This window comes from Ixodes scapularis, unplaced genomic scaffold (assembly GCF_016920785.2).
Source record: "Ixodes scapularis isolate PalLabHiFi unplaced genomic scaffold, ASM1692078v2 PGA_scaffold12__126_contigs__length_90152505, whole genome shotgun sequence".
In the NCBI taxonomy this organism is placed as follows: domain Eukaryota; kingdom Metazoa; phylum Arthropoda; class Arachnida; order Ixodida; family Ixodidae; genus Ixodes; species Ixodes scapularis.
In genome coordinates, this window is record NW_024609838.1 from 67,262,058 (window position 1) to 67,282,583 (window position 20,526).

General features: G+C 48.2%; 1 protein-coding gene across 1 annotated transcript; it reads right to left on the reverse strand.

Annotated features, from left to right (window-relative positions):
- Positions 1 to 18,249: 18,249 nt before the first annotated feature.
- Positions 18,250 to 19,590, reverse strand: LOC121835233. The gene has a single exon (XM_042289227.1). The coding sequence runs from the start codon at positions 19,588 to 19,590 to the stop codon at positions 18,253 to 18,255; it is 1,338 nt and encodes a 445-aa protein (XP_042145161.1). The 3' UTR covers positions 18,250 to 18,252.
- Positions 19,591 to 20,526: the final 936 nt, after the last annotated feature.

The following is a 20,526-nucleotide window of genomic DNA, read 5'->3' on the forward strand; positions in this document are numbered from 1 at the left end:
AACTTGCACTGCCTGCATCCAGCTCTGACTTCATTTCTACATCATCTGCTGTTGAGATCACTGAAATCCTGCATACGTTAAATAAACCATGATCAGACTGGAACGCTTCAGAATAAAGTGTGAAAATACCAACTGCTGTTACCCTGGCCTTCTTGCCTAGAGGCGAACCTTGCAAACTCGCTGCAAATCCCTTTTTTTTCATTCATTGCTTCACCGAAAGAAACAGTTGTTGTTGTTTGTTGTTTATATACGGCGACCAAATCTACCGAAGTGCATATCCTTCCTCATAAGAAAGAAGGCGCCAACATTGAGAATGAATGATGTTATATGGAACGAGGTTCTCCAGACGCAGACAGTATTTTTTTCTCGGTAAGCAACATATCGGTCAAAAATACTTCGCTCATTGTAGCGCTTCCGGTTGTAGTTGTCAATACAATCTTTCTTATTCTAACTATTTTCTCTGCAATTTCTCAAAGGTCGAGTCCTCGTTTGTACGGGACCGCCGAGAAGCGCACAATAGAAGAATAGGCAAGTGTGCAATCGGTACAAGTGGCAGACAATGCCGCCGTTGCCAATCATAACAATCTAGCAATCAACACAAGACCCGTGAATCACTTTAACCCAATGTCAGAATGGACGAACGTTTTCACCGTATCGGTTATGATCCCCCTTTTATTGCATTCGACTGCACTCGCAGAAATATTGTATATACCTCGGTACAAGCTCGAACAAGAAGCCAATTAGTAGGTCATGCTAATCACAACAATCTAACTTCGGAAAACGTTAGTCTGCTGTCAAAAAAATAAAAACAATATAGTAATCTATTGCCATAACCCAGTCAGTCTTATTAGTAACGTGTGTTTTTTTTTTTACTGGTTTCTTGTTATAACAAAACTTCATGCGAAAGATAAAGACGATTGCAGTGTTCTGAAGCTCATCTACGTATCTGTGTTTTCTTGAGTTTTCCGGGGATTTAATTATCTGCAACAATGGCGTTGAAAGCACGTATCAAGTGTGACAGAAGAATGTTTTGTAATTGTGTCATTCGGGATTTCTTTATGGTATATTCTTGTGAAAGCAATGATTGGTTCATTAAAATATTCGGCGGCCCTTAATATAGCGTTCAGGTTACCCTATAAAGAGTAATTTTTCAGCACAATAAAAAACACGTTCGCGTAGGACAAGAGTGACATTCTATGCGACGTAGCATTAGCTTCACAAAGGAACTGGCATAAAACAGGCAAACGCAGACACATAAAACATTAAAACAAGTGCCCATAATTGACGGTCTTCATTTTTCGCACAGGAAAAACATATTACATATAAAATAGACTATCAGGATGTTTCATAACCCTGATATATGCTACTTGTACTGCAGGCTAAATTATGTTTATGTTCACAAAGAATGAAATTAATATAAATTGTGCGTCTTTCGAAGACACAATGAGGCTTTGACTATACCTCATTTTTTTTCTGTAAGTCTTCTTTAACTGTAAAAAGGTAAAACAAAGGCAAGAATGCTTTCGCATATTATAAAAATGTGAACCCAGTAAGAAATCTTGCGCAAACTGAGAAACCATAAGGAAGTTCCCTGCCACCTTCGTCGTTCCATAGAAGAAAACAAGATTGTACCTAGTACGAAAAGTGCGACATCTATTTTATAGTAGATTGTTCCAAAAAGTGAACCATAGTCGTTTTGATGGCAAAGAAGAATTGCCTGTAAGAAATTAGTAATCAAAAATCAATGTTTTCAAGCCTGCAATGTCTCTTGGAACATCGAAAACAACCCACACTTCCAGAGCTCAGAGCAAGAAAAAAAAAAATATTTTTAAAAGTTTCTGATAGGGAACAATAATGACGCCTTTACATTTCCTAAAGGCAATTAAAAAAGGATAAGCTCAAGGTTGCACTACGAGGAATATTTTAATGACTAGGCAGTATCATGGATACCTGAACGTACTGGCCCTTATTCGTGCCCTCTCACGACCTGATTCCCCCGAACAAAACAAATTAAATGTTTTTGAACAAAGGACCTCGTAACATCCGGTGGGCTCTTTCATGGCAAAGCTTAACTTCGTTGTGTGTTTGTCTCCCAAGCAGGCAATATCTTTGTCTTGAACGCCGATAATGATGAAGCTCGGAGCGTTGAGGATTACTACTTTACCGATATATAATGATATATTACATGCATATAGTCTAAAACAGATATCATACATAATCTTAAGCTCCGCTTTTATAACAAGGTAGGACAAAATATTGGGAAGTAGTGCTGATTTCTTAGATTTTTGTACTTGAAATTTACTGTTAGAAACGGAATGTTTGATTTGTTTCTTTTAAATTCACAAAGAAATTGATTTAAAGTATGCGAACCACGCGAGCAGAATGTTTCAAAAGTATGAAACTGTTTAAAAAGTGCAAGAAAAATAAACTTACAAGTGCAAAAAAAAGAAAAAAAAACTTAGTTGTGCGAAGTATCTGGTGAAGGTTCGGACAGACAATGCCAGGGGCGATCTGACTGGCAAATTAACCGCAGGCAGTAGCCTGGATGGCAGTTGAAGCGGTTCCAAGCTGCAGCGTTCATGTCGGAGAGATTCTTGTGGAAGAAAAAATAAAAGAGAAAATCACAGGAAAGCCGAAACTCCCATTAAAGAACAAAATTGGTTCCCGGCGCTTTATTTTGCGCGCATTAACTTTCTGATTTTCATTTTGGCGGTTTGGTTAAATATTACGCGTTATTTTTTTTTCTATTTTGTTATAGCTTTTTGCTTGGCACATGGAGCATTCCATGTTGGCGGCGGGCTGATTTGGCGCTGACATAAACGCTGTGCGCAATTTTATGGTTTGGACTGCATTTTATTATAGTCTAAATGCCATGATTTTAAACATATGCTGGGCGTTTCAGGAAAATCCGGTTAATTCAATTTTGCGAAAACTACGCGTCGCACATCAAAGGTTGATAGCTTTGTGGTCTCTCCCATTGCCTCCTCTATACTGACAAAGCCTGGTAGATCGCCACGAGACGCAGCCGCCAAAAGTGAAAAGGTAGAGTGGCAGACAACGGATGAGAGGAGAATCACGTAACGGGCGCCCCGCTGCGCCGAGACGCCGAAACGTACTTCTCCCGAGCGATGGAATGTCCGCTCATACTCCTCATGTTCCTCGCGCGTACTCGCCGCTGCAAAAGCTGTGCGCTCACTACCATCTTCCCCGATAAATACTTTGTGTTACCAGATCCTCGCGCTCCAAATCTGCGACCGGGCGCGCTATGGTTCCGTCGTCGAACTGCTAGGCTTTGTGAGTATAGTGGAGGCTATGCCCCTTGCCCAGAAACCTACATAGGGAAATTGAGACTGTTCGGAATTACGAAGTAATTTATTATTTTTGAACAATTAACTTCTTTAATTATTGCATTTAAGGACATGGTTTCAATTAGAAATTTGCTGGGAAGGATAAAAAAACCGCTGAATCAACCAATTCCAAAAAAGCTGCAAGAATCCTTCATTATTTCACGGCAATCCGAGAAAAAAAAAACGCTCAATTTTCGCGCGTTTTTATGTTTAGATTTTCTATAGGAGCTCACCTTTGCACCAGCGGTCCTGCCACCCGTGGTCGAGAAGCGCAGCTAGCGCTTGTCCTCCCTTGAAGGTGGAAAGGAGGTGAGGTGTACGTGCGTTGCGCGCCTTGGCGACGTGGCGCAGGACCACTGACGCAAACATGCGTTCCGAAATAATGCACGAATCAATGCACGGGCCTTGCATATTTCTGAGATTCTTTGTATTAGTGATATCTCATGAAGACCGGCAAGATTCTATTTAGATCCGTTAGTTTAAATTAAATAATTTAACAAAAAAAGTTTATCCCTCAAAAATATTGAGTGACACAATTACACAGGAGTTCATTATTTTTCTAAATAGGACCTCGGGCGGGGACTAAAAAGACGTTAATATTTTTCGTGCTTCGCGTAGTTTTCTTAAATTTAATTTGCCAGAGTTTTGTGAAACACCCGTATACTACCAAAACAAATTAAACGCTTAACAAGAGGAAATACATTATGTTTTTGACATATGAGTTTTGCAGAACTACAAATTTGCAAATCCGCAAATAATTGTCTTGACGTAGTTTGAGGAGCTCAAATTTTTCAAACCATTTTACTTTGTGTGACGTCCGCTATATAAAAATGTATGCATTGCTAACGCAAGGCAGTTCCTTTACGTGACGTATATTTGAAAATTATAACTTTTTTATCATTGAAAAGCTAACGCGTACACTCATTTTGCGTTTAATATTTATTTATTTATATACCCTCAAGGTACAACGCACATCACGGGGTGTAAGTACACGAAACAAATATGACAATTAAGTCAACTAGGCTTCGGTTAGTAAGAGTTTGTCTGAAGAGGAAAGCATCATTTATTGCAGCAATTAAAGTGGAAGGGTGGTTTCAGTCATTTGATGTTCGATGTATAAATGAGAGGTCAAATGTGGGATTGTTAACGCTTGGTACATCAGCGTTATAATGGTGGTTGAAACGAGCTGAGTAATAAGATCGTTCAAGAACGAGTTTCTGGTCTAGAAATTGGTCATGACTATAAAGCTTGTGGAATCAACATACAGGAGCATTTTTACAGTGGTATGAAAAATCAGGTATACTAAGGTGTCTCTCACTTTAGTAAGACTCACCGTACGATTAGAATTAGACAGGATGAAGCGAGGAGCTGGTTTGAGCGACTTTCAATGAAGTGATCAGTTAATGATGGCCGCGATCCAATACAGATTACGCGTATTCTATTTTTGAACGGACGAGGCATTTATACGAAATTAGTTTCAGTGAGGAAGGAGCTTGAACGAAATTTTGTGTCAGGTAGCCACGTATGCGGTTTCCATTTCCTCTAACATTCGCAATTTTCAACGATAATGGTGCCGCTGTGTGAGAATCGCACTCACTAGCTCCTAGATGATCGGCTTCGAAATGAAGGTTCTTACTTTCACCTGCATGACGTGGAAGTACGGTGGCTTAAGGTGGGTAGTGTGGTTATCGCGTAGCCTCCACCATGCATCGGGAACGGCCGCTCCTTGGAAGACGGTGTAGGTGGCGCTTCGATCCGCAGCTCCGTTGGGTGCCTCCATCGGCCAGCAGATAGAGGCACCCTAACACGCTTCATAACTAATATAAATACATCAAAAACAATTATTTGTTTCCAGCGAACTTCCATCGACGTGATTTGTGTTTGAAGGAGAATAAAACTGTGAAACTAGCAGACGACAGTGTAGCCGACAGCTGCGAATCGGCCGGAGCTGGCCGGAGCCAAGCTGACCAAGCGGCCAAGCCGGAGCCATAGCCGGAACGACGGTGCTGCAAGCGCCAGTGCCACCCGCGGCCGTCTTCCAACGCTGTGCCGCTTCTCCGGTTTCGTTCGTTACACTACCCCCTTTAAGCCACTGTAGTGGAAGTATGAGGCAAGGATCTTACATCCCTCCCATTTAACAGCATTATAATTACCTGTGCGTCCCAGACTCAACCTCGTACAGCTCTGCTATTCTACGACGATCCTCCAGATTACAGCAATGTTGAAAAAAACTTGCGTGCCCCCTCTAAGTTGTGAAAGTCGCGAATGCACTCTATGTGTGTTCTGGAACTCGTTAGAGGTTATATAGACGCTGAGGTATTTGTAAGCTGAAACAGACTCCAGGATTTAAATGTTAATATGATACATAGGGGATTCACTGTTATAGCGGAGCACACTCAATGTTTTATTATTATTTAGTTATTCAAGTATAACGCCAATAGACTATGTAATTAAAATCAGTTTGAAGTCACAAAATATCAGACTGGCAGGGTTTATCACGACAAGAAACGCAGTAATCACCAAACATACCTGTTGGAGATGAAATGTTAGCTACTAAATCGGTATATAATTTAGAAACAATAATGAAATATTTCTGAGCATTACAAATCAATACAATCCACAAAAGCTAAGTACGAGCTGTTAACATTAACATTGATAAACCGTAAACGATCAGGTAAAACGGCAGCTATATTCAAGCATCTGTCAAAATAGGCGTTGTTCTTGCGTCCTAGCGTCCTACCTGGGAGTTGTTTTATATACCGGTTTTCGAAGCACGGGTATTTACCTGATTCATGTATATAACATGCTATATTATTGTAAAACTGTCTTCAAACACACAATGTTCAAAACGAGATAGCCTCTCACCAGAAACCAAATTGAGAGGCTCTCAAAATATAAGTGCCATCTTAGTGAAAAGATGCAGCATCAAAGATGTTTCTTAAAATATTGCCAGTACCTTCGACAATCCAAGGATTTTACTTCTCACCTTTTAATGACTGCAATCACTGCATGCAGCCACTGTAAGGGGTGCAAAAACGGCTCATCTCACTTACACGTATTATATATACATACATATATGTGTGTGTAAGCACTCTTTTTTTAGAATAATTCAAGCTTGCAGTAAACTTCCTGCAAATTCTGTGATTAACAAAGTGTTAACGGTCTTCAAAAAAAAACTGCGATTTAAGAATATTAAACAAATTGTGCATGTTATTTTGAAAACAAAGTATCAAATAACAAAGCTCCCATTCACGTTGTTTCTTCCTGTAAAAAATCTGTACCAATGGAGTTAAGTTTTTTTTTGTTTTTTGTTTTTTTTTTGTTTCATGTTTACAAAAATGTATGACTTCTGTAAACCTTTCTTGTAGTGTACTCTAAGGAAATCCACAACATTTTATATTGAAAAAACGCATATACTTATTTCTTAGTTATTCTAGAAAAAGCAAGGGAAGATCTCAAACTTCGGAAGAATATCTTGCAGGTCTGTGGCTCAGATTGGCACGACATTAAATGGCAGCCACAGAATCTGACATCTTTACAGGCCGTCTTGCTGGGATCAAATTACCGCAATTTAGCCTTAGTGACAGCAAATAATTTGTTGCGTCACGGCTTGTATGTGACCGCTTGCTTGACGGCCAGAGGGGCTATGTTGTATCGTAAACTAGAGCAAGTTTATATATATATACATTTGTTTCTCTCGTTCTTTGCTTCGCACACACTACGTGTTGTCACCGCTCGGGGCCGGGGAATGCTGGCGCTCATTATTTGTCTTGCCGAAGGTCGGCACGCGAAAGAGCGCAGAACCGGCTGCCGCATCATCGTTTGTTCTACGTGACGCCGGAATTGGCATGGAGTTGTGTAACACGTTCGGTGAACGGCTTTCCGTTAACCCTCATTCCGTTTGCTTAACTGGCCATGGTATAGCATAGACCTTTGCAAAAATTGCCTCCTGTGCGGTGCCATATTTGTCTTCTGGGCTGTGGAACGCCTTCTGAACATACGCTGTTGGTCTGCTGTGTGGTATATCAGACGCTGCGCATGCGTGCACAGCTCAGTGACTCAGCATTTTTCGCCCGCGAGCTTCGTTCGAAACTGCCGCTGGAAAGGTCTATACTTGCTAACTTATACCATTCCGTCCCAGATGATAAAGAAATAAAGCTAGAATGAGGGAGGGACAAGCGAAGAACCAGTGCATAGTGTAGAAGAAGAAAGATAAAAAGTGTAGCGCATGCGTTCAATTACATGTGCTCAAATAAACAAAGTCTGGCACACAATAAACAGCGCATATGTTGTATTCAGACGGTGCTAAAATAGCCGGCAGAATTTTTTCTGCGAATTGCTACCGGGAGTCGCCACTCAATGGGGGTGCAATCAGTATACCGAACGACGTGTTATCGACGGATCGTTTCATAAACCCACGATCTTTCATAACCAACTGAAAATAGCTTTTCTCTTTTTGCTTCTTTTGTAATGACTTGGTGCCGGCTCGCCAAGAAGCGGCGTGAACGGGCGGGCTCTGCCGGTGAGCACGAGCCTCAGGAGTACACGCGCAACAAAATATTCCTACAACGTGCAATTCACTTAAAAAAAAAAAAAAAGAAAAACGTGCTCTTCCGAAACGCAGGGAGAATAAGAAGGTCTGCATTCCACCTGCTGCTGTGACATGATTTCTGACAGCCAATGACAGCCGACTGTCGCCAGAATTTCGGGGAAATTATTCTCCCGGCTGCCAGGAGATAGACTGCCTAATTTTAAAAGAAATCCGAACGAGAGCCCGTAGAAGAACGGCCAATTGTCGCCAAGTAGGTTGCTGCACACTTACGTTTAAAATACCGTACTTAAGAAATGTAATCCGAGATATAAGTCGACACGGGCACTGCAAAACAACCACGCAAACACAAAAACGAGAACGAAGGGATCCGTGAAGTTTCAACACGATATTGCACAAGCTGTCATTTGCCGAACCGAACACGAAACGAATTACAAAAAAATTCTTGGGCTTCTATGAAGAAATTGCGTGTTGCCGACATACGGGTAGGACTCTTTTAACGAGATACCAGTTACCACAGAAGCGAAATTCACAGCATCTCCGCAGGCCGCACATTCCGGGGTTGTCAGCGGCTAATGCATCATCCGTCAAACCATGTGATCACGCTTCTGCCGTTATCCGTGCACAGAGAGCGCAGTCAAGAGATAAGAAGTTTACGGTCGATTGGTCCGGCGAGTGCATACCTTCTACCACGCTTTCAGCTTAGAGAGAGACAGAGAGAGAGAGGAGTAGAAACGCAGCAGCTTTTTTTAATACCAGAACAGGGGTGCGCTCACAAAGGCTAATCTTCAGGGGCATCCCAACAATGAACACAAAGATAGGTTTTGTCACTTGTACCGAAGGTTGACAGTGCAGCGGCAGCTATGTGTTGTCTTGGGCCTCAGGCAGGTGCCGCGTTCTGCCTTATCACCAGCTTTGGCACTGTAGTGCCGTGGCCCTAACCGGAGACTCGATTGGCCTAAAACACGCATAGCGTCTACCCTGCTGTCAATGACGAGTGAACAGGACAGCTCCACGAAAGCCAGCTTTTGGACTTCCAAAAAAGCTGCCAATCCGAAAAAGTGGCCCAAAACAGTGCAATTTTGGTGATGAGGACGATTCGTCCATGCGCTCTTCTCAAAGGACGTTTCGTCACATAGGAACATTCGTCGCAGGATGATTCGTCACGCAGGCAACTGGCCTCATCGAGCGCGCAAGGGGCGATAGTTAAATGTAAGTTTCAGCAACTCCCCATATTCCCTGACAAAGAGTTTTAAGACTTCCCACTGTGACATAAACCAATGGTTATAAAAACAAATCTTACAATGACGAGTGTGCATGTGACGAAGGGACCGTACCCGGCAAGTTTGAAGGTACTGTTTTACGTCGCTTAACGCGCATAATACATTAAAATGAACAACTACCCGCGACTCTCTTTTGCGCACAACGTCTACAAATATATATATATATATATATATATATGGTTAAGAAACAATAGAAGAGACTTCTTCGTGAGGAGACAAGAGAAGAAGAGGTGGAGGTGGAGGCACTGAGCTCTGGATGAATGTAACCGCCATTTTCAGTCTTCAACTAATGTAAATTAAACAATTGCATATATTCATCGTAACCGCTTGGTGGAGGTGCGATCCGTCCCCCTACCTCTCCGTCCCCACCAACCTGGAACTCTGGAGCCGACAGCTTCCAGTCTCATCTATCAAAATAGCCTCTGGCATCACCCCTCTTATCATCGCCCACCCTCGTAACCCTGGCAACTTCATCGGATTCTAGAATCAAGAGGTAGAACAATGGATCCACCTATACGAAAGGATCAGCGTCCATAACAGGTGGGACCCAACTATCATGCTTGCGAACGTCATTTTCTATCTGCAAGACACAGCCCGATTCTGGTTCCTCATCCACGAGGGAACTATTACGTCTTGAGATATGTGTAAGGAACAGCTGCAAAATCTCTTTGGCGATCCTAATGGTCGAAGGCTATCCGCGAAGCGCAAGCTTGCTTCACGTGTCCGAACGCCCACAAAATCCTACATTACGTACATCCAGGATATTCTTTCCCATTGTCAGAAGGCTGATTCTGTCATGACTAACGGTGACAAAGTAACTCACATTCTTAAGGGTATCGCTGACGATGCATTCCATTTGATTGTCCTTAAAGATTGTGCCACAGTGGCTGCTGTTATACAAGAGTGCAGGCGCTTTGAAGAGGCTAAAAAACGCTAAATCACAGCCAACTTCACACGCCTGCCCAACACTACGCGAACGTCCACCTCTGAGGATCCGTCTATATCTGCGAGACAAATCATACGGATAGTACGCCGTGAATTGGAAGCGATGATGCCAACAGAGACCTCTGCGCTCCCTGTTGATTCAGGTAGTGCAGCAGCTCCAGTATCTGCTGTTCAAGCGTTGGTCCAATGAGAAATCCACCGGCTCGTCCCTCCGGAACGACCAGACAGCCGACGACTGCCTCCTTGTCCTGTCCACCACTTGTCATCCACCAATCTTATGAGTCCACAACGGGATACTAACGCATGGAGGACGTCAGATGACCGACTCGTCTGTTTTTACTGCCATTGAATCGGGCATATTTCTTGGTATTGTCACCGCCGATTCAACGATAGACCATGCATTTTCTCGTCGACTGCCTACCGTCGGTCCTTTCAACGTCACTTCAGCCCATCAGCCAATCTCTACCGTCATGAAGATGATGAGCCCATGTTGCCCACACAATACAGCCGTTCCCCCTCTCATTATCCCCGCCGCTCACCCTCGCCCATGCCCCGTCGCTCAACATCCCCCACCCACGACCACCGCATTTCGGGAAACTAAACCCTGCAGCCTCGCGAGGATGGGATCCATCAATGTTCGTGCCCATTAATCATCTTCAGGATGCTATAAGCAACGCACAAAACGAACTTTTATTTTCAATCGACCACGTTCCAATATTGACGCTTGTAGATACCGGTGCCGCCATCTCCATTATGAGAGAAGATCTTAGATGCCAGCTTCACAAGGTTTTGACATTCCCGGATTCTAAGCTCATCCGGGGTGCAGAAGGCCGCGCTATCTCACCTCTTAAAATGTGCAGCGCTCAAATTACCATAAACAATGAAGCCACCCGCGTTCCTTTGCCCCCATGCTTTGATTCTGTAGGATGAGATTTTTTCTCAACACACGCCGCCCTCATTGATTGTGCCACAGGAACCATTGCCTTCGACATTCCTACCTCAGCCCACATGTGTGAATCAATCGTTTCAAGATTATGCGCCACTGCAAATTATCAGATTCCACTACTTGCCGCCCTCACCGTCGAACTTCACTCAAAGCACTTGGTTGCCAATGGAGACTGTTCTTACGCCTAACAAGGACATAAATCTCGCGAAACAGCTTGCCCTCCCGCACTGTATTGTTCCCACTTCCAATGGCCGCACCCGCGTATGGGTAGTTAACTTTAGTTCCAGTACACAAGTATTGCCAAAAGGTGCGTCCTTAGCAAGAAGCTTATCGTTAGACACGGCCACCGTCTCCACTATTGCAGCAGACCACCCACCCGCTTCTAATTCAACTCGCCCATCACCCCTGGACCCTTTTAACATACTCACCATGGTAGACTTTATGTTCGACACTAGAAAACAACAGGACCTTCAAGGTCCTCTGCGGGAGTTTCATGACAACTTTGATTTTTACAACCGCCCCCTTGGGCATACGAGTTTTACAACCGCCCCCTTAGGCATACAAGAGTTGCGTGGACGGTGACCTTGGGCACCGTCCACGCAACTCCCCTCTGCTTTGGACCTTACCGAGTGTCAGCCAGCGAACGCCGAGTCATTGAACAAGAAGTTGACAGCACGCTTTCGAAGGACATCGTTCGACCTTCCTCGAGCCTCTGGTCATTGCCCGTTGTATTGATCAAGAAAAGAGATGGATCATGTAGGTTCTGCGTCGACTACCGTCGCTCGAACAAGATCACAAAAAAGGACGTGTATCGACTCCCTCGTATTCATGACACGCTTGATTGTTTGCACGGTGCCGAGTACTTTACCCCTATCGACCTCCGCTCTGGCTATTGAGAAATTACAGTTGACGATTCAGATCGAGAAAAACAACACTTATTACACCCGATGGCCTCTACAAATTTATAGTTATTCCATTCGGCCTTTACAATGCACCGCGACATTTGAAAGGATAATGGATCGCCTGCTTAAAGGATTAAAATGGACAACCGGCCTATGCTATCTCGACGATGTAATTATTTTTTTCAAGCACATGGTCCACAACCGGCTGTCGCCTCACATTGAGGACAAAGACTACTTCCCCGACACAATGTACGGCTTTCGCCCGCATCTGTCCACTCAGGACATACTGCTTCACCTCAAGGAGGAAGTACTGGACAGCTTGAATAACCACAGCAAGCGGTCGATCTTGACCCTAGACATTAAGGGGGCATTCGACAACATTTCACATCAGGCCATCCTTCAAGGCGTCGCATCCACTAACTGTGGCGAGCGCACATACAAATACTTCGCCTCATTTCTCACCAACCGCACGGCAACAGTGGGTATCGGACACCTTCGATCCGACACGTTCACAACCCTACCAAAAGGAACGCCACAAGGGTCGGTAGTGTCCCCCCTACTGTTTAACATCGCCATGAAGGACTTGCCACCCCTATTACAAGCCATCCCAAACCTACATCACGCCATCTACGCAGACGATCTAACACTCTGGGTCCCCACCGGATCAACGGGGGACCAACAAGACGCACTTCAAGCAGCCATCCAGGTGACCCAACAATACCTGCAACCCAGGGGACTTGAATGCGCCCCAGAAAAATCTGCCCTTCTAACGCTGTGCAAGAGAACATACAAGAAAAACAAAGACCCCATACCAGATCCAGAGCTCACCATTGACAACCAACCCGTCCCCAACGTCCCACACCTTCGCATCTTGGGCCTCAACATACCAAAAGATGGCTCAGGCGCCCAGACCATCCTCTTCCTGCAGCGCACACTAACTCAACTCATGCACCTCATCCGCAGAGTCTCCCATCGCCACTTTGGACTACAAGAAACCGACACTTTACGCATCATTCAAGCTATCCTTATCAGCCGAGTCACGTACGGGACACCGTACTTGGCCCTGAAATCCGCGGAGAAGGAGAAACTGAACGTTGCCATTCGCCAAACCTACAAGGCCGCCCTGGGACTACCCCCAAAGACGGCCACACGAAAACTCCTACAACTCGGCGTCCATAATACATGGGAGGAAATACAAGAAGCCCATCGAGTCTCACAATTCACCCGACTGAAACTCACATCGGTAGGAAGAGCTACGCTCTACCGGCTCGGTTACACGCCTCCTGCAGAATGCGAGCAGAAGAAACGCATCCCTCTCACCATCCGACATTCCATCAAAGTCGCACCTATTCCAAGAAACATGCATCCCATCTACAACAAGGCACGGCGAGAAACCCGAATACGAGCCCTCAAAACCCAATACGAACACTCCCCGGATTCTTCTTTTACTCGCTACACGGATGCTTCCCCGTACCCCCAACAAACAGCCCACGCCGTGAGCGTCACCGACGCCCATTGCAAAGAACTGACGGCAGCTACAATTCTCACTACGTCTATCGAGACAGCAGAAGAGCTCGCCATTGCTTTGGGGGCCACCACTGGCAACGAATATATCACTGTACTGACCGACTCTCAAGCCGCTTGCCGCAACTTCCTACTTGGCCGCATATCACCAACGGCCCTCAAAGTTCTACAAAACGTACGTCAACTCCCAGAACTCCATATCGTCTGGACCCCCGGACACGAGTCCTTCGAGGGAAACGAAGCAGCACACGCCGCTGCCCGCGCTCATATACACCGGGCAGTTTCTCAAGAAGGCGACGACACGCAAACCCCATGCACTTTCAAACCTACTCCTCTTAAGAAATACGCGGACATCCTCGCTCATTACCGCCACGAACGACGACAGTTCCCGCCACCGCACCCCCGCCTATCCAGAGCCGAAGCGACCGCTTTTCGTCGGCTACAAACTAACTCGTATTCCCACGGCACTCTACTGCACGCCATGTACCCCACCCTATATTCTGCTACCTGCAAATTTTGCTCCCAGCCTGGCACCCTGTACCACATGGTCTGGGAGTGTCAGCAAACCCCATCCCTCGCCCCCAACCCTCACGCAACCTACGAGCAGTGGGTGGGCCAGCTGACCAGTTCCGACCTCTCAGCCCAGCGTAGCCTGGTGGAGAGAGCCCGGAAAGTCAGCGCGGACCAGGGCTTCCCGGACTAGAGGAGGCCCCCCACCGGGCGGGCGCCCAACCATCAGCGCCTGAAGCTCTATTTATTAAAAGTTTATTCCTCCTCCTCCTCCTCCTCCTCCTCAAGCACATTTTCCTCTCACCTCACGCGCCTGGCCCAAGTACTCGAACTTTTCCGTAACACCGGCCTTCAATTAAATTCGTCGAAGTGCCACTTCCGCAGTTGTCGAATAAAGCTTTTGGTCCATTTGGTGAATAAAGCCGACGTTCAACCAGACCCTGACAAAGTAAATGATGTTCAGGACTTTCCAAGACCGCGCTGCACTAAGGACGTCCGCAGCTTTCTGGGATTGTCTTCATATTTCCGCCGTTTTATACACCGTTTTATACACATATACTGCCCGCCCACTTAACACCCTTCTGAAAAAGGCACGTCTTTGTTATGGCAATCGGACGAAAAACGAGCGTTTACATGCTTAAAGACCGCTTTAACGAACAGCCGCATTCTAGGTCATTTTGATGACTCAGTACCCACTGAGTTACGCACTGATGCCAGTGGCCATGGGATTGGTGCTATTTTGGCTCAAATTCAATCCGGACACAACAGAGTAATTGCTTACGCTAGCCGCACGCTTCCTTCAGCCGAAATATATTACACGTTCACCGAGCAGGAGTGTCTAGCGGTTGCGTTGGCAATAACAACATTTCAGCCATACTTGCTTGGCCGCCGGTTTTCTGTAATCCCTGACCATCACGCCCTGTGCTGGCTATCGTCTATAAAAAATCCTGTCGACCGCTTTGGAAGACGGGCTCTTCGACTCCAAGACTACGATTTCACCATAACCTATAAATCAGGGAAGCCGACTGCCTATTCCGTTACCCCGTGGACTCTATTACCCACATCAATGAAGACACCGAGATTCCCGTTGTTCCTATCTCCAACCTTCAGGACATTGCCCAGGAACAGAACCCTGATCCACTACTGCACTCTATCATTTCAGATTTGAGAGGTAACACCAATACACCTTCCTCAAGTCTCTACTCTCTCCAAAATGGCGTTTTCTATTGACAAAATTTTCGACCCTACGGTCGTTCTTGGTTTCTGGTCATACCCAAGCACTTAGAAACGTCTATTCTTGCCGAGCTGCATGACGCACCACCATGCGGTCACTTGGGTATGTTGGGAACCTACGCCCGTGCAAAGCAATGATTTTACTGGACAGATCGTACAGATCAGTAAAGTGATACCTCACATCGCGTGACTCCTGCCAGCGCCGAAGAAGGCCCTACTCCCATCCTCCAGGATTTCTACAACTTCTGAATTTTCCTGAGCAGCCATTTCACCGCGTAAGAGTTGACCTTCTTGGACCCTTCCCTACTTCCTCAACTGGTAATCGCTGGATAGCGGTCGCGATTGACCACACCACACGCTATGCAAAACACAAGGTCCCTCCTGACCGGGACGGCAGTTGACGTCGCCCAATTCCTGCTCGAAGACATCATCCTCAAGCACGGAGCACCTCGAGAACTTTTGTCCGACCGTGGAGGGCCGTTCAAATATAGCGTCGTAACTGAAATCTTGAACCTCTTCTTCATTCTTCACAAAAATAACTACAGCCTACTATCCACAGACGAACGGCCTATTAGAACGCCTTAATCGGACCCCTGCCGACATGCTCGCTAGGTACGTTACCCACGAGCACAACAATTGGGACGTTGCAGTCCCTTACGGAACTTTCGCATATAATTCCTCTCCTGATAATACAATTGGCTACTCTCCCTTCTATCTTCGTTGCGGTCATGAACCCCTCCTCATGTTGGACACACTGCTTCCGCTACACCCCGAAACCTCACTTTCCGACTATGCGTCGGGCGCCATATGACGTGCTGAAAGAGGCACGACAACTTGCACTCCCGTGAACTCTCGATTCTCAGGAACGGCAATGCGCCCGTTAGGACAGCACCCGCAGTTTCGTCGCTTATTCACCTGGTGACCTGGTTCTGATCTGGACCCCACAGCGACAAGGCGGCCTTGCTCAGAAGCTACTACCTCGATATTGCGGTCCTTGGATCCTCAACCGAACAAGTGACGTCAATAATATAGTTGGACTTGTCGAACCTCCACAAAATAACCGCCTTCGTCAAGTACAAACATTTCACGTCCTCTTACTCAGACCATACATTCTCCAATGAAACGGCGGGACGCCGTTTCCAACCGAGGCGGAGTGATGTTAAGAAAAAAAAGAAGATGATTTTTCGTCAGGAGAAAAGAGAAGAAAGGTAAAAAACACAGGCGAGCTGGTGAATGGTATCCATATTAACCCTGAGACGAAGGAAAAATAAAAAAAACGGACAGTACAACGAAGTCTCTAACACAGCTTGAAAATTTATTTAACAACCATCGTCTTATATACATGTCACCGACCTCCAAAACAGTTCAAAAGACCTCCTCGCCCACTTCACAGAGTACCCTCACCCTCAACATAAACCGACAAACGCACACAAAGCAAACACGCCCAAAACACAAAGGGACACTAACTCGAAAAGGGAAAGCAGGAACTTCCGCACTTGACAAGGTCAGACCGAACCAAACATCACTTATAAACTCTTTTGTTCCCCTATCAAAAAACAAACAAGATTGGCCAAAAAAAAAAAAAAGTAAGAAGAAAAGAACCCGAACCACGAAACAAGTGACCCAGCACTTAAAAAAAAAAAAATTATAAGCCTAGAAACTTTTTTGTTCCCTTATCAAGAGCTAATGAAGGTTGACTGATACAGTTACCGAAGCTTAAAATACATGAGAAGAGATTGAGGCGCCGAGCTTTGGATGACTGTAATCGCCATTTTCTGTCTTCACCTAAAGTAAATTAAATCATTTTATATATTCATCTTAACAATATAAATATATATATCTATATATATATATTAGTTTATAAGAATAATCAAGGTTAGACACAAGAACACTAGTTACGCGGGGAAAAAGTTAAAAAAAAAGGACGGAAAAAATGTTAAAGTTAAAGAAAAACTTACAAAATAAAATTTCAAATGGGAAATTGAATACAGAATTAGAAATAAAAAATAAAAATAAGGAAAGGGGCCTGACATTCGTCGACGTTTCGACAGGGGCACTGTCTTCTTCAGAACCAGATGGCGCAGTAGGTTGGTTTTATATAGAGTTCCTGTATAGGCTCCCTACGGGAGCCAGAGTTGAGCGTTTGTTTTCCACGTGCCGCCGCGCCGCTATTCGCCGAGATCCCATCACGTGTAGAGCCGGATCAAGTGCCATGCAGGAAAGTAGACGATGCACGCGCCCCGCCATACGTACCCCTGCATCTTCTTCTTCTAAGCGCTGTGAAAGATGGTAGGGGGGAGGCGAGGGCCAATAGTGGTAAAGCCCCTCGATGTTTTTGCGCTTGTCTTGCAAGTAGCGTCAAATGCGCGAGTGCATGAGGCCCATGTCTCGAGCGACCCTTGGAAGCAAATGGCGGCGCAGCACTGAAATGAGCGGGCCTTGGAAGCGAATGGCGGCGGAGCACCCGCTCATGGCACGTGTCTCGAGCGCTTCCACAACAATGGTTGGCGGTACTTGTGAAAAACGCTTTTATCAAGGGACTTTAAATAGTGGTTGCGCATCGGGCGCTTGGTCACTGGCTCTCGGGGGGAGGGGGGTGTGGGGAGAAAGGTTGGGGGTGGAGGGGGGAGATAGAAATAGATTTGTAGAAGCGGAGCGGGGGCGGGCATGTCGGAGTACGCGCGAGGGGGATTAATTTAGTTGCATCGAATACCGGGTGGCCCGGGATGGGGGGCGGGGGGAGTTGGGGGTCCAGCGCTGGAGGCTGGCACGGCACGGTGTCCGGCGATCAAGCAATCGTCCGGGGCGACCACGTCGTGTGGTGGGAGGTTCCACTCTAGTCCATCTGCGCCGGAATCCGGGCGCGTTCGTCGAGCACGCGGCAGGTGCGCGCCAAAGCGAGCGTCCAGGGCACGACTGAGCCCTGGACGCTCGCGTGGTGGGCCGCATGTTCATGCGGCCCAGCACGGCTGTCAGGGCCCCGCTCCGCGGTCGGCGGGCGCCGGGAGGAAGTTCAGAGGGACCACAGGAGCCCGGTTTCTTCCAGAAAGGTCAGTAGGGCCCTGAGCGCGCGGTCTTTGCCGCGCCGGTCGCCCCTGGGTCTCAGTATTTGTTCTGTGGTGTTGCAGGGCAGCCCCAGTGCGGCGAGGGATGTTGTCATGGCCGCCCGGGCGTAAGCGTGTGCCGGGCAGGCCAGGAGGAGGTGGTCGAGATCCGACCATTCTCCGCAGGTCGGGCATTCCGGGTCGGCCTCGTTGCGCAGGAGATGCATCCATGCCGGCGTCAGGGCGCACCCCGTCCGGATCCTGTGGACGACTGCGGCGGCTGGACGGCCCGTGCCGCGAGGGGGCTTCGCCGGTCGGTCCCCGGCCGCGTACCGCTCGTCCAAGTGGTTTGCGGCGGCCTCCCGTGCGATAAGAAGCTTGGCGTCGGCGAAGGGGCCCACGTCCGACGTCCGGAACTCGGCGGCGTCATGGACCCGCTCCACCAGGGCGTCCGCGCGCTCGTTGCCAGGAATCCGGCAGTGGTTCGGGACCCACTGGAACGCCAAGCGGTGGCCGAGGCCGCCGAGGAGCAGAGCCTCACTAGCGATCTCCCGTGCGAGGGGGCATGCTCCCTCGAGCCCGTACAGCTGAGACAGGGCCGCCTGGGAGTCGGAGAGCAGCAGCCAGCTGTCCGGGCGTCGGCTCTTGTAGTGGATCAGGCGCAGCGCTAGAAAGATCGCCGCCAGCTCCGTGGTGGTGCTGGTGTCGTGGAAGGCGAACCGTTGGCCCAGGCTCAGATCTGCCCTCTCCACAAAGGCAGCCGCCGTCGACGAGCCGTCGCTGGGCCGCACGGAGCCGTCGGTGTACACCCTTGCCCAGCCGGGGTAGTGCCGCTTGATGTGGTCCTCCGCCAGCTGTTTGGCCGCGACGTCGGCCGTCCTCCGTCGAGGGCCCATCCCGTCGACTCGGAGGTGGACAGTCAGTGGATGGGGGTCGGAGTGCAATGGTGGGAGGGGAGTGATCACCGGTGCAGGGCCTGCGACGTCCCTCAAAACGCACAGAAGCTGCCCCAAGCGCGACTCGGGCCTCTCCGCGATGCGTGCCAGCAGCGGTGCCGCGGACTCGCAGGTGGAAATGCGGATGAGGTGCCCAAGTGCGCGCTTTTGGAGATGGTTGCTGACGGTGTTGGCTCCAGCTTCCGTGTACGTCGGGATGGACGCCGCCGACCTGGATATGCCGAGGCAGATCCTAAGTGCGATCCGGTGGACTGTCTGGAGGTTTGCCGCCTGTGAGGTGTTGAGGCTGAGTAGCGGCAGCGCGTAGAGCGCCACCGACAGCACCAGTCCCTGATGTAGTTGGAGCATCATGTTCTGGGATGCCCCCCAGGTGCTGCCGGCGAGCGACCGCAGGGTGTTCATGCGGCGCCGCATTCTTTGGACTACGTTCGCCACCGCTGCCCCCCACGTCAGCCTCCTGTCCAGGAAAAGGCCCAGGTATGTGACCTTCTGCTCGTGGATGATCGGCTGCCCCTCGATGAGCAGTGTCGGTCGAAATGAGGCCGGACGCGGGGCGTAGATGAGCGCCCGAGTTTTTCCGCCCGACACAGTGAGTACGAGCTGCCTGAGATGATAGATGACGTTGTCCAGCGCCCTTTAAAGCTCGGCCACAGCCCTCCATCTTTCTCGGCCGCCCTGTCCGGTCACCCACAACGCGACGTCGTCCGCGTAGACAGCGACGTTGACGGGGTATCGCGCCGTGCCGCCTGCACGGGCTGCCGCCGGGACAGATGACATCCCGGCTGAGAAGAGGGGTGGGCTGATCACGCTGCCCTGCGGGACTCCGCGCGTGAGGTGCCGCGGTGAGCTCTTGTCCTTGCCCACCTTGACAGTCACCGTGCGGCCGCCGAGCAACGCCTGGACGAATCCCAGCGGCCGCCCGGTGACCCGGAGCCTCCGCAGGGCGTCGATGATCGGAGCGTGTGGCAGCGCATCAAAGGCCTGGCGTATATCGAGTAGGACCAGTGCCGCGGAGTGTCCCCTCGCCATGGCCTCTTCGAGCGAGCTGACGAGGTCCCCGATGGGGTCCGCCGTGCAGCGCTTGGTCCGGAACCCCGAGAAGCATTCAGGCAAAGCCCCTGCCGCCTCGAGGTGGTAGTTGAGGCGGCGCAGGACCATTCTCTCCATTGTCTTTCCGAGGCATGACGTCAGAGAGATGGGCCTGTATGAGCTTGGGTTGTTGGGGTCCTTGCCTTGCTTGGTGATGGGGACTGCCACAGCCTCCCTCCACTCGCTGGGGAGCCTGGC